This window comes from Malurus melanocephalus, unplaced genomic scaffold, assembly GCF_030028575.1.
Source record: "Malurus melanocephalus ecotype Western Australia unplaced genomic scaffold, MMel_1.1 scaffold_149, whole genome shotgun sequence".
Classification (NCBI taxonomy): Eukaryota; Metazoa; Chordata; class Aves; order Passeriformes; family Maluridae; genus Malurus; species Malurus melanocephalus.
The window spans coordinates 1,092,183-1,106,864 of NW_026623381.1; the positions used below are offsets into that span (position 1 = coordinate 1,092,183).

Below are 14,682 nucleotides of genomic sequence, written 5' to 3' on the forward strand. Positions count from 1 at the left end.
GGGTGTCCCCAGAGCTGCTCTCTCCGAGCTGGACATTGACAGAGCTGCACAGAGTGAGAAGAAAACAGAAAAATCAAAGGGAAATCTCACTGTCCTGCTTAGACACATCCTCCAGAGCCTGTCCTGGCGGTCTCCCCATCTTTGCCTTCTCCCTTTCTCCTCTGTGATGTCCTAATAAGYGCAGTTCAGTTTGACTTCAAAGTGGGTAGCAAATATTTTCCACTCCRCAGAGCTAATTAGTTAAATTACATTTCACATGCTAATTTATTCCTCTAATATTATTTTTTTTTCCTCAGCATAACTGAAATACAGGAGAAGATAAAAGCTTGGTTTGACCTTAGARCCAGGCTCAGAGGAGCTGGAGATGGGAACAAATGATTAGTTCCCAGGTCTGCTGTAGCACAGGCTTATTCCCGGCCGAATTTGAGACCTCATTCGGTGGAGTTATAGGAGTTTTAGCTGCCTGCAACCCGGGCATCCTGGGTGAAAYGCTGTCCTCTGGCACAGAGAAACAAAACTTTCGGATCAGCAGTAATGAGCTCCTAATTTCCAGTTTCATTGTTCCTGTCTGCAGCGCCGGTATCACCTCGGAGTGCTGCAGAAATAGCTAATTAATCCTTGCGGGAGGGGGTGGCAATGGTGTTACTTCCCCCATCGGGGCTGGAAAGGCTTAAATTGGGTGTCAAGCGGGGACAGGGAGCTGGTGCTGGTGTCAATCCCAGGTCGGAGCTGTCGGGAGTGGAAAGGTTTTAACTGGGAGTCAGGCAGGGACAGGGAATCGCTGCTGGTGTCAATCCCAGGCTGGAGYCGGGGTGGAGCGAGAGCTGCCAACGGCCCCGTGATGAATCAAACTCCACCGTGTCTGTGTCAAAGGCTGTTTCTTTTCCACTGCCTGCGCACGGTAGATGTTATCGAGAGGGAGGAGCTGAAAATGAGCGCTAGGACCGTTTCCTGACCACAGCTACAGTCAGAAACAACAAATCCCTCCATCCCTGTTCTTGTTGGCCAAACTCTCCTTTTCCCTCCGGAAAATCATCGCTTGGTTTCTTTGGGGAAAACGAGAAAGTATGGRAAAAGACTCCCAGGTTTAATTCTCATCCGTAAGGGCAGAGATTTAGGAGCATGCTGTAAAGTCTTGGGATTTCTGGGAATTCTGGGATTTCTGGGAATTGCCCTGGCTGAGCCAATCCCATGCCTCGTGTGCATGTGCAGCTCTGAGCTGTGAGGTGATGAACRCTCTGCTTTGTGCCTCTGGCTGATGCTGTCCCAGGAGCTTTTGGGGTGGTACCAATCCCTGTTTCCAACCCTTGGTGAGGCTTCAGAGAGGGAAGAGTTGCTGTGATAGCTGAGCCTTTATGCTGATTTAAAGGGATGGGGAAAAACCTCCCCGATTGCTGCTGTTTGGTTCCCTGGCACTAAAACATCCCTGGGCCTTTACCTGTGCCTGTTCACACGCTGAATAAACATGTGAAACACAGCCCTGTAATACCAGGGTGACTCCAAATAAGCACTTAGCAGGACGGTGTTGGTGAAGTAGAATGAAAACACAGATCTCTGGAGCCTCGGATCGCGTCTGACGCAGCTCCCGGGGGTACAGCCTGTCTCGGGGCTCATCCTGGCCGAGGGTTTGTCATTATTGCCTGAGCTCCGTCACCTCTGGGACATCCTCTCTGCAGAGTTTGAGGTGCCTGGTGCTCACYCTGCCTGTGAACAGTGGGGTTGTGATGGTTGCTTCACACGTGCCCCAGCTCCCTGTGCTCACCAGCACTGGAATTGGAATTCACCAGGCTGGAACTGCCTGAGCAGCTCTCAATGCTGCCCTGGTGGAGTTATTGGTGCAATTTAAACCCATGCTCATCCTCTGTGTATTGTGGAATTGGAATTCACCAGGCTGGAATTGCCTGAGCAGATCTCGGTGCTGCCCTGGTGGAGTTATTGGTGCAATTTAAACCCATGCTCATCCTCTGTGTATTGTGGAATTGGAATTCACCAGGCTGGAATTGCCTGAGCAGATCTCAATGCTGCCCTGGTGGAGTTATTGGTGCAATTAAACCCATGCTTGTTCTCTGTGTATTGTGGAATTGGAATTCACCAGGCTGGAATTGCCTGAGCAGCTCTCRRTGCTGCCCTGGTGGAGTTATTGGTGCAATTAAACCCATGCTTGTTCTCTGTGTATCATGAGGCAGAAGGAGCCGGTGTTCCAGCAATTGTTCAGTCGATCTGTTTTCAATATATTTTTCGTTTTCAATGTATTTTTCCAAGTGGCCTGGCTGGGTCTGTGCTGGTGAGGAAATKAGGTGAAATACCCTGTGCCACATCCTCAGCTGGGGCACATCAAGGTAAACCCACTTGTTTTGGTGGCATTACAACCTGTCTCTAGTGAAAAACATGAGCTGATGCTCAAGGTGACCTCCTAGAGCGTTTCTCTGCTTCTTTGCTCTTCCTTCCCATCCTTCAGCACCGACTTCTCCATCTGAAGCTTGAGRGCAATGTGAGAATTTGCTCCTCGTGCAGCTTTTACTCTGCAAATGTGGATCTCCCGGGGGTACAGGCTCTGCCTCTTGCACTTTCCCCGCTGAAACGGGATCTCTTCCCTGCGCTTTCAGCTCTCTCTCTGCTCTCAGTTTCCATCCCGTGGGGACTCTGGAGCTCGGCAGAGCCTTTCTGGTGGCTCCGGGCGCTGCCGAGGCGGCCGCAGAGCCAGTCCCGGTGCCCGTGTGCTGCCGGCTCCATCGCTGCCCCCGGGGCCGGGCACCCTGGCTCACGGCACATCGGGCACGGAGCAGCTGCCTCCCGACAGTCTGCTTCAACGAGGGCCCKTCAGTGCGATTTGCTGCGATTTGCTGTCACCTGTCACCATGCGCGGGGCTCGGGGCAGCGCCGGCAGGAGCAGCTGCTGCAGGAGAGCGCCGTGAGCGCTGCCCGGTGCCCACGTGTGCTCAAATACGGCAAATCCAAATTGCTGGCTGCTTTGGCACGGCACAGGCCCTCAGAGCGGGCTGTTCGCTGCCTGCTTTGGGTCCTCGCCAGAGCACGGGGACAATTGGCCCCTGGCTATCCCGCCCTCCCTAGGCGGACAGGGTGAGTTGTAGGCGCGGGTGTTGCTCCGTCCCTCCTCAGATTCCCATTCCGCATCCTGCAGCGGGGCTGGAGCAGCGACAAGGCTGTCACCGCCACAAGGCTGTCACCGCCACAAGGCTGTCACCGCCACAAGGCTGTCCCCGCCACGGCCACTGGGTTTGGAGTGTGCCAGCTGCAGACGCAGGGGACATGCAGGGTTTGCCCCGTTAATGCAACAGCAGAGCGTGGGTGTGACCGCGGGCATCTCCATCCAGGGATTCCATCCGAGATGACCCCGTTTAATCACCCCGTGTTCCAGCGAGCCCTGGGGCTGAGCAGCARCCGAGACAGCTCAGACTGGCGATGCTGAGTGCCTTTGACACGCAGTGAAACGCCTTGAGCTGGACCCTGCCCGCCCTGGGATGTGGCTGTCCCCCCAGGGGCGGTGGCACCGCTCTTGTCCTCCGTGGCGTGGCTGAAACCTCCTCCCGCCGCACACATCTGCAGCACGGCCGCTCCTTGGGTAGCACCGACGGGCCCCGGGGCTCCTGGCACCGCTCCAAAGCCACCACATGGCTCTGGTGGATCCCCTGCCCCTCGCTGTCGCTGTCGCTGGGCAGGAGAGAGCAGCCTGCTGTTGTGTGAGCATTGCCAAGCACAGATCGGCACCAGGTAGGGCTGGATTCAGCCATGGGAGCTCCCAACAATGCTAAGAAATGCCCCTGCCATGAGAACTGTCTTGTAACAGCTCAATGTGGCCGTTCAACGCTGTTTGGATGCAAAGAGTGTTTTTGGTTTCAGTGCAATTGCTTGTGAGGAGGTAAAACCCCAGCCTGAGCGAGGGGGGACAGCCAGATGTTGTCTCTGTGTGAGCCCCGAGTGTTTTGGTTGCCCTGGTGTGGTGTCAGCACCTCTGGAAGGGTTGGCTCTGCTGCCCCAGGAGTTGGTTGTCCCCAGATCCTCCACCCAACTCCATCATATGACAGTGGTGTAACAGGCCAGGCAGCGCTGGCGGTTCAGCTGGGGCAGAACTTGTGATATTTGGTATTTTTAACTGCTGGAGTCATGTGCCTGGCATCACTCGTGGTGTCTGGGGAGGGCAGCAGGCAGTGCACCCCATCATTGTGCTCAGCCTTTGGGGCACCACCCCCGTGCAGGTGCTGCTGGAGGTTTGACTTCACCGACCTCAAAGTCTGTCTGCATCCAAAGGCAGATTTTTGATTTTCTTCTGTCGTCTCTGTGCAGGCATCTCCTCAGTCCCGAATCCTCACTGCTCTCCTGCTTCTCTGGGGTTGTCCCCAGGTGTGCTGGGGTGACAACAGCTTTTGGCAAAAGGACATGGGGTCTTTGCTCCCTCCTGAGCACCCACAAATGAGGAATCCCCAACCCCATCCTGCTGACAGCTGCCTTTTAAATGTGAATATCCATGTCCAGAGGATCAGGCCCTTCACTCAGAGATATYGAGGAGCTGTTTGGGGTGACAAGGCTGTCCTGGGTGTGACAATCTTGGTGTGCCCAGCTGTGGTGCTGGTGACAGGGAAATAAACGCAGAGCAGCTCAGTGCTGACCTGAGATGAAGGGGCTTCCTCTCCTGCCTGCCAGGAAAGCAGCACCCAAAAATCCCTCTTAACAACCCCTTTCTGCTCATCCTTCTCCTTTTGGTCTCCAGTGTGAATTGCTTTCAGAATCTGGGGGTTTCCTTTCATCACAGCGCTCTCCCCAGCACTTCTCCTTCCCATGCTGGAAACGGAGCACAAGTGTGAAACWGCAACCGAGCGAGGAAGGAGGGGAAATGCGGTTTGTGGTGCCAGAGCCTGGGCTGACCCAGCAGAGCAGCTGGGAGGCGCTTCTGGGGGCTCTGGGGAGAAGGGCTGAGGGCAGGGGAGGCACAGTGGAGGAGCTGCTCCGGCCATGGGGGTCTGGCAGTGTCGTGGTCGTGGGTCGGGGAGCCCCTGAGCAGGGGGGTCCTGCCTGGAGCTCTCTGCAGGCAGGAAACAGAGAATAATCCCTCCCCACCCTGCTGTGTGCAGAGAGGGAATCAAAAGCAGCTGAAAATCCCGGATTTCCCTTTCAGTTTGGCGGGAAGCACMAGGGAGAATGCGGACAAGTTAAGTGGGTGCAGCTCCACCTTTTCCCGAAGCCTCTGCACCCCCAAGCCCCTGGGGGAAACCGGCCCTCCCAGCCCTCCTCAGTTATTTTGGGGTCAGTTGAAGACCTGGCTGCTGCTGACCAGTCCAACTGGCTGCAGAATGGCACCAGACTCCACCCGAGACCTGTGACAAACCTCCATTCCCATTGTCCCTCGAGTGCCAGCTGTACCCCGGCACACCCGCTCTGGGATGGAGCTTTGTAAAAGGTGACTCTCAGCCAGGGCYGGGGCGAGGAGGGGGAAAGGGAAGCTCCCCGAGGGTTTGGCTGTTGTGAAAGGATGACTCAGTGCGTGCCCCAGCTGGGTGGCACCGTCTGTGCCRCCGTGTTACGTGTCCACATGTCATGGAAACCCTGACACGGCTGCGTGGCACGAGTGGCATTGGGTAACGAGCCATCCAGACGGGTCTAAGGTTCGCTGCTGAGGTTGTAAAAGTCACCCTGCAATGGTGCTGGCAGCTCAGGAATGGATGGGTCAGGCTGTGCACTCTGTGCCATGGGAGGCAAAGATGGGAGGGGCTCCTCAGGGCCTCGCTGTGCAGAAAGTCTGGATCAGACCCTCGAGGAGCAGCGGGTTCCGCTCGCCGTCTGCTCCCTGACCCTCCTGCTCATGTTTCCTCGCTGCTTTCCCTGAAATTACAGGAGCCAGAAAGAGTTTAAAATTGAATTTCCTACCAAAATAAGGCTGATGCTGTCGTGGTGTCCCTCTGCCTGTGCCCTCTCTCCCCAGATGACTTCTGAACCCGCTGACCTGCGTCACGCAGATTTGGCCGAGGGCTCGCAGATAATGAAGTCTATGCAAAGATGATGAAATGAGACGGTTGAGAGGAGGAAAAGAATCTTGTAAATRCCCCAGAACATCTGTAGCATGAGTTCATGTATTATTAGACACCAGCAAATCCACGTGGGAGATGCTTCTTACAAACACTTAACCACAAAAAACATTTTCATTCTCGGTTTGTACATTTTTAGGCACCGAAAACAGTCTTGAGACTCAAAACCGTAGGAAGCAACACCAAGTAATTCCGGTGCTCATGGGACAACCTTTTTATTTTAATAAAACCTGAAATTCTTCGGCACTTAATGTGATTTCCAGAGCCAAGGCTTGGAGGAAAAACAACATAAATCATGGATGGTGAAAAGTTGGGAGGGTCAGCAGTGCTGTGGCTGGACTCAGCCGTGGCGTGGCTTGGTGGCACTTGATGAGATGTTGATATTTGTAACTGAGGGACAAACCTGGTGCTCAGCCACAACCACACATTATTGTTTGGGAGAGTGCTGCTCCTCCATGCCAAAACCCCCACCACAAAAAGAGCTTTGCTGGCCACGGAGAGAGGCCCTGGAATAACTTCCCCCGCTAAAACAATGCGGAGCGGAAACCCTTTWCAGTGGTAATTACCAAAGGGAAAATAATTTATTTTAAACATCCTTTGTCTGGGCGCCTAACAATACCTGGGAATGCTAAAAGACTTTTCCAATCCTTAATTGACTTTTCAGCCATGTCACTGTTTGTTTCATCTCTGCAATAGCCGGCTCGGGGCTGGGCAGTGAAACTTTCCCTTTCCAGCTCCTGCCAGCCCTTTTTCCTGCCTCTCACGTGGCCAGCACCACTAAGTGTGTGCTCAGGCTGTTACAGCAGGATGTTTTCATGTCCACTCACTGCGTCCCTGCCCAGCCCGTGGTGAATTTGGCCCAAATGTCTTGGCAGGGGCGGCGCAGTGTCAGCACTGGTTGCTGGTCCAGCTGCCGGACGTCTCCGTGCTGCTCCTCCTGTGGCTCCTCTCCCTCATCCCTGTGGCTGTTCCGGCCCCTCTGGCTCCTCTCTTGGCTGCTCTCTTTCCATCACATCAGCTCTGCACTCTGCTGGCTCCAAGGTTTCACTCCTCACTTCACATCAAGTCAGCTTTCCTGCAGCTTCCCGTCGCGCCYGGGTTCTGATTTATGCTTTGCCTGACGTTTGTGCGGTCGAAGGAGATACAGGGCCATTGTTGGAACATCCTTTTCATATCCCCTCTTAAGGRGCTCTGTTCCTGTCTAACTGGGTTTCTAATTTTCAGTAATCTCAGTTATTTATTGGTGTTATTAATGTGTGTGTGGGGGGCACCTTGCTGTTGCCTCGCTTATTCCCATGATCTGGCGTTTCAATCTGTTCCCCTTTATTCCTGTACCAGGATAACCCTTTGTAGCACGTGTAAATCTGTTTTATTTCCCTACCTGCAGCTTTTCAGAGCAGCTCAGCACCTTCCAGCCTGCTTGGCTCTGTGTTCAAAGTGGCCTTTGGATATAATTTAATCTTGTGCAATGTATCAACTCGGTGCTTTTTCCCTGTGCCTGTGCATCACTTTTCTCTTGGGCTTCTCAGCAGCTCTGTGGCATCATTCCCTCCCCTACGTGTGTCCAGGCACGTCCTTGCAGCAGCAGGGCAATGAGTGGTGCTGTTCAGGTTCAGGGAGCTGAGTCTGAGCGTGCTGGGGTGGTGGCACAGACACCAACCTGCATCGCTGTCCCCAGGGGGAACGAGCGCTGTGGGGTCAGAGCACGTCCCCAGGTGGAATTCGGGTGCTTTGTGATGCCCTGCCTGGGCAGAGGGCAGGGGGGAGCCTCTCCTGGCCTTCCCTAGCCCAGGGGATAGTGGGAATAAAGCTGGAATAAAGCTGGAATAAAGCTAGAATAAAACAAGAATAAAGCTGGAATAAATCTGGAATAAAGCTGGAATAAATCTGGAATAAATCTGGAATAAAGCTAGAATAAAGCTAGAATAAAGCTGGAATAAAACTAGAATAAAGCTGGAATAAAGCTGGAATAAAGCTGGAATAAAGCTAGAATAAAGCTGGAATAAAACTGGAATAAAGCTGGAATAAAACTAGAATAAAACTGGAATAAAGCTGGAATAAAGCTGGAATAAATCTGGAATAAATCTGCCCTCCTGAGCAAGAGACCCACAGGTGTGGGACCAGCCAGGGTGGGAGCAGGGCTGGGAGATGAGCTGAGGAGGAGGAAGAGCTGCTCTGCTGAACAAATTTTCTGTTTTCCACTGGGATTTCTCCATGGATCGTTTGCCAGAACCCTCTCGTTTCTGGGATTCTCCTTTTACACGATTCAGCTGAACGTGTCATTTTGGCTGGTTGTTGTCGGTGGAAAATTGTGCTGCCTGCCCTTGGATGTGTTTTTGAGAGGTGAGCAGAGCCAGAGCTCTGCTCTGTTTTGCATCCACCCAGGTGGTGGATGTGTGTTTCCAATAAAAAAACCAAATCTTGCTATTTCATTTAATTTTTCTGGTAGATGACAAGGGCCAGCTTGATTTCAGAAAYGAGTTCCCCTTATTTTTGTGGACTCCACCTATTCCCATCTTTCCCAGCGAATTTTTGTGGCTTCATAACCTTTCCCCTCTTTTCCACCAGCGGTTTTCCTTTCCCTCGCTGTTCTGCAGAGGGAAGCAGGGATGGAAATTACAATAACGGAGCACCTGGGAGGTTCAAACCCGCCACACCGATTGCTAAGCAACACCGAGAAAATGTTTTTCCTGTTTTCCTTTTGCTTGCGAGCACCTTAGGTGGYGTTTGGTTAAAAGAGCTGACTGAAACGTTCTGGCAGAAAGGTGATARGGAGATAAAAGCTGCCTTGAAAGACAAACAGCTCGAGAAATAATAGTCCTGACCGGTGTGTGTGTGCTGCACTCTGCACTCTGGGAGTGCCACAGCGGTGTGGAGACAGAGCCACGTGGAAAAAGGGAAAGTGTTGGCACCAGGACTGAAGCTGCAGCTTTCCCCTGGTGCAGGGATGAGCCCTAAAAAAACTGTGATCGTCTCAAAAAGTGAGCTCTGGGTGAGCTTTGCTCCCTGCATCCACCCTGTAGAACACTGTGAGGTCTCTTGGTGCTTTGCACACCGTGGGCTCTGCTGTCTTTATCTTTATGACCACGATTTAATATTAATAGTTATATTTTGCCTCATTTCTCTGAGTGTTTTCTTCTTTGCTGCGGAGGAATCCATCCAAAGAGGGYTGTGGTCACTTCTTTCTGAGAAAGTGGCTTGATCTCCCCTCACCCCTCATGCTGGCCTTGTTCTGATGAGCTTTTAGGGGTCAGAAAGCTTGAAAAAAACAGATGTTTTTGTTGTCACAGGCTTTGGACGAGGGCCTGGAGTTACAGGACAAGGGGGAATGGCTTCAAAATGGAGGAGGGTGGGTTTAGATTAGAGATTGGGAAGAATTCCCTGTGAGGGTGGTGAGAAGCTGTGGATACCCCTGGATCCCTGGAAGTGTCCAAGGCCAGAATGRACAGGGCTKGGAGCACCCTGGGACAGTGGAAAATGTCCCTGCCCATGTCTGGGTTTGGAACGAGATGATCTTTRATRTCCCTTCAACCCAAACCYGTTGGACTCAAAAAAACCTGTTGGAGCTCAGCCCCAAAAAAAYCTGTTGGAACTCAACCCCAAAATTTCAGTGATTCTGCTACATCCAGGGGGATGGTGTAAGAGTAGGATAGAGGAGAATTATTCCTGCAAGCCCCTGAGTCTCCAAGACTTGTGGAATAATTGCATTGCCAGCGCTGAGCTTCAGGAGCCRGCAGCCTCCGCAGGAGAGGGGCTGCAGGAAATGAAACACAGGATAGCTGGATGGAGAGTTTTAGATCCTGATTGCCCGGGGATTTGCTGTGCTTCCTCTGCTAGGAGCTGACAGTAATTAGGGACTTGCCGGGCTGTGTTAATGCTGCGCTCCCGAATTAACCCGGTTTTGGATGGGTGGCTGGGGAACGGCTGCCCCTGGCTGGAGGGGCACAAAGTTCAGGAGAGCCTGAGCCACCCTCCTTCCCTGCCAGCACAAAGAGTTCAGAGAGCCTGATCTGTCGGGAAACGGCTCTAGAAATGCCCAAAACCTGGAGGCAGAGTGAGTGATCTGACTGCCTTGGATCTGCAGAGAATCTCCGAAAATCCATGCCTGCTGTAAGCCTTGGCAACTGGTGGGTGGCTCTCACCTAAAATCTGATTAAATCAGGGCACTGATCACGCTGAAAGTGAGAACTGGGTGACATCTTTTGGTGCCCAAATTTGGGGAGCAGTTTGCAATCTCACATCCCTGTACAGAGCGTGTGAACAGAGCAGTGACATCATTTTCCCTTCTTGCAAAGGCTGGAGGCTTTTCCCATCATCCTGAAGTGGAAGAGATAGTTTGTTTATTGTTTTACTATTATTATTATTATTATTATTATTATTATTATTATTATTATTATTATTATTATTATTATTATTACTATTACTATTACTATTACTATTAATTATAAATAACCTTCCAGTTGAACCTGGGCTGTGAAAATGAAAATCTTTCCAAACAAAATGGGAATGTCCGAAAAGTTTTGATCCGGGACATAATGCCCAAACTTTAGTTAGTAACTCTCATACCTAGGTAACACTTTTGCTCCAAAATGCCTTAAAACCAGCAGCAGGAAGGGCTTCCCCAGCTGCACAATAGAAGGAAGTGCTCTGGGCTCCATTTTAGAGGCTGCGCCTGTGAGTTGGGCCAGAGCTTGGGACAGAGGCCGGATAATGCTGCAACTCCCACATGGAGCAGCCCAGCTCCCATCAGGGGCTGCTGGTTTGGGTCCTGGCGGGTCCAGCAGTGAAAGCTGGAGGTGTGGGATGCTCCAGAGGTGGTGAGGGTGATTCCTGCCTTCTCTGCTCCAGGCTGAGTCAGCTGTTTGCAGCTCTTGGCGTGGGTCCTGCTGCAGTTTCACTGAGGCTCCAAGAGGATACGGGTTGGTTGGGGTGGTGGCAGTGCCCTCAGGGTGGTGGCAGTGCCCTCAGTGAGGTGGCAGTGCCCTCAGGGTGGTGGCAGGAGCTCTGGGGTATTTGCATGCCACACAGCAGTACCCCCGTGGAAGTGTTTGTGAGCTGTGTTTTGGAGTGTGCAGGCTCACTTGGTGGAAAAAACCCCACAGTGATGCTGAGCACAGGAACTGGGTCACTGTGGGTTTTGCCCTGTAGGAAATTTGCTGGAAAGCCCTGCTCAGCAGCAGAGCAGGGAGATGAAAGCAAAGGAGGGCTGGAGGATGGAGCTGAGGGGATGCTCAGACACCACGAGCCTGGATGTGCTGGGCAGAGACAACTCAGGGTCCACGATCTCCAGATCTCAGATGAGATCTGAATCTGCGGGTCCTGCAGGTCCTGACCACGACAGATGGACTCAAATGGACTCCCAAACCAGAAAAGTGGCTTAGGGTTTCCAAAAGCCTCTCAGTGTTCCCCACTCCACRTTATTGACCACGCAGGAGAGGCTGGAGACTGCGGCAGAAGAGCAGAGCTGCTCCAGTGTTGGCCCTGTGAGTTTGTGTTTATCTATTTATTCAGAGACACAAAGTGATGGATTTCCCACAGCACCCAACTCCTGGGCCCGCCAGAGTTGATGGGACATTTACAGACGACATCAAAAAGCTCAGTGTGTCTGCTGTGAGAAGTTTTCTGCTGAGTTTGCCAAGTGCAAATTGACAGTATATTTTTTTAATGAGTCACTCAAGCATTGATTGTTTTCTTAAATCCCCGAAGTCACGTGCATATCAATTAATTGCGTTTTGCAACAATTTTTAGACCTTCAAGGGTGCCGAGGGGGTGGAACCCGAGGGTGTGATCTTGCCCGTTCCCTTTGGCTGTGTGCTTAGAGGAAAATCAGGAGCCCTGAAAAGTTATTTGTTTTGAATCTCATGATTTTCAAGAGCCTTGCCCCTGACGGCTGAGTGTTTGGGGTTAGCTACGCAGAGCAAACATCCTGAACTTGGGCTCCTGACCCYGCTTTGAGTGTTTTGCTTTTCAGACCCAGAAGGCTCCCAGGAGAGGGGAAAGGAAACTGAGTGGGCTATTTTTAAACCCTCGCAGTTGCCTTCCTGCCTTATATTATTCATTATCCATTATCAGAAGTGTTTTTCCCCTGAAACCATCTTTAGTGGTCAACCAGGGGACGGTGCAAATTGCCCATCAAACAGAGCTGCGTCTTTCTGCAGAGGTCAGACGAAGCTGGAGGCTTGGGGAGGGCTTTGCCAGCTGAAAATGAGTGCTGCTGTTGTTTGTTGTGTGCACTCGAGCGGTGCCAAGCCATTCCAGGGGTGGGCTGTGATTTCTCTGCTCTAACACTCAAACATTGAAGCAAAGCAGAGCTTCCCTCCCGGGGGCTTCACAGCCCAGAGAGACAGCGCTGATTTCTGCTGGAAAATCCGTCCCTGGCTCTGATTTTGGCATGTCCAAAACTTGTCCAAAACACGCACTTTGGCAAAGTGATGCACACCACCGAGTTTCACAGCACATCTTGCCGTGTCACATGGTTTCTGCATGACGTGTCACTGCGGCCGGGGACAACGCTTCACGGAGCATCTTTGCATCCTTTTGCGGTGGAGAAAGCTCTGGTGACCCCCTTGAGCACTGCAGGGTGACCTGGGCAGGGATCAGGGCAGCATCTCTGTGCCTGCAGGGTTAAAATGCGTATTGGGGTTACCGTGGGCAGTGCTGCCGGGCTGGCTCCCCTTTCCCAGCCTGTCCAGGAAGTGCCCCTTTGACCTGCTTGGCTCCAGATAAAGCAGGACAATAGCCCACGTTGTCCTGGCTCATCCTTCTGCCYGGTCAACTTTCCAGTTTGGAGCCTATCACAGCCTGGCAGCTTCGCTAATCCCTTCCTGCCCGGGCAGGAGCTGCTGGTGCCCTGGGCAGAGCTGGACGTGCGAGCCTTGGCTCCGTGTCCCGCTTGGAAATAAAGCCGCGGGGCTGCAGGGCCCTGCGAGCCCGATGTTATTTCAGCTGCACAGGGAGCTGAGGCATGAAAGCCCAGGTTTTGGTGGTGTCAGCAGCAACTGCCCGGCCCCTGTGATGCAGTTTCTCAGCAGTGTGTGAGGAGGGAAGGGGAAGAGCAGGGGAAGGCAGGAGCACGCTGYGCTCAGAGCAGGGGGCTGATGAGCGACAAACAGTTTGGCCCGTTTCTCCCCGCCTCAGAAAACAAAATGATGTTGCAGGGGTTCTCTAAAGAGGGATCTGCAGCCCCGCTGTCCCCCAGGCTCGTTTTGCTTTCCCAGAGTCCCTGCTGGGCCGAGAGCAGGTGCCCTGGTCCCCAATCCCCGCTTTGGCTGGCACTGACACGCTGTGGGTCACATCCCTTCATCTCGAGGGGACACTGGCTGCTGTCCCCGCTGGGCTGTGACCGTGTCACGCCACAAAGCCCAGCTGTGGCCAGCGAGGGGCCAGGCAGTGCTCTGAGCACTGATCTCATGGGCTGAGCTAACATTCAGATGAGAACACGAGCTGATAATATTCAGTGCTTGCRTTTAACACTTTTTGTTAAAGTGGGGTGGGGTGTGAGCACTAGGTGACACAAAGATCCTCTCCCGGAGCCGCTGTCACCTGTGTAACTTCGTTCCCTCCCTCCACCGGTAACACCCCGGTGCTTCCCCCGCCCAGYTGGGGCTCCGGCCACCCCCGCCCGCCCCATCCCGCGGCCCCCCGAGCATCCTCCTCCCTCCCGCCGCCCCTTTTTGTGGCCTCGGGGCTCTTGACGCCTCCCGTGTCCCCGTCCCCCCTCCCCGAGGGGGCCGAGCCGAGCCGGGCCGGCCCCCGGGGGCGGGCGGAGGCTGCGGGGAGGAAATCCAGCKCCTGCTTTCCAGCCTCGCCGGCTCCGTCCCGGCCCCGCCGTGACATCAGGCCGCCGGTTCGGCGCGGGGGCGGCTGCGGGCTCCCGGCGCCTGCCCCTCCGCTGCGGGTGATCCCGCTCCGCTCCGTTTCTCTCCGCTCCGCTCCACCGCGGCTGCCCCCCAGCATCGCCCCCACGTCCCCGCTGCGGCTCCCCGGGCGGCCGGGGGGGCTGGCGGGGCCGGCGGCGGGGTGCGGGGCCGGGGATGCGGCAGCCCCGCCGATGGTGAGCCGCCGCCGGAGCCCGCCGCACCATGTCCCCGCCGGCCCCGAGAGGATGTTCGAGGGCTGCCGGCGGGCGCGGAGCCTCTGGGGCGGTGTCAGGCTGGAGGTGGCCGGCGAGAGCAGCCCGGTGGTGCTGCACAGCTTCACGCAGCTCGACCCCGACCTGCCGCCGCTCGAGGTGAGTCTGGGGGCGCTGAGCGCCGGGCGGGCTCCTGGGCGCACCCCGCGCTGCTTTGGGGATCTCCGCTTGCTCAGGGCGGGCAGGGTTTAGTGAGGGATGGCTGCGGGTAGCCCCATGCTGTGTTTCGCAGAATTCTGTTACAGAGAATCGCAGCGCGGTTTCGGTGCGAAGGGACCGTAAAAACCATCTTTCCCCACCCCCTGCCATGAGCAAGGGACGCCTTCCACTATCCCAGGGCGCTCCAAAGAGCGGCCAGCCTGGCCTGGAACACTTCCAGGGATGGGGCAGCCACAGCTCTGGGAAATCTGTGCCGGTGCCTCACCACCCTCACAGGGAAGAATTTCTTCCTAATATCTAATCTGAATCTACACTGCTTCATCTTAAAGCCATTCCCCCTTGCCCTATCAC

General features: G+C 54.1%; 1 protein-coding gene across 4 annotated transcripts in view; it reads left to right on the forward strand.

Annotated features, from left to right (window-relative positions):
* Positions 1-14,682, forward strand: part of RALGDS (ral guanine nucleotide dissociation stimulator) — a 42,562-nt gene that overhangs the window by 4,918 nt on the left and 22,962 nt on the right. For 2 of the 4 annotated variants that reach the window (XM_057371562.1, XM_057371564.1), the window contains exon 1: positions 13,675-14,271. The exons of 1 other annotated variant lie outside the window; for it this stretch is intronic. In XM_057371562.1, the coding sequence (XP_057227545.1) occupies positions 14,092-14,271 (180 nt within the window). In that variant the 5' untranslated portion in view covers positions 13,675-14,091. Of the gene's footprint in view, positions 1-13,674; positions 14,272-14,682 lie in introns of those variants that run through there. One more of the 4 variants, XM_057371561.1, reaches the window with a different exon arrangement.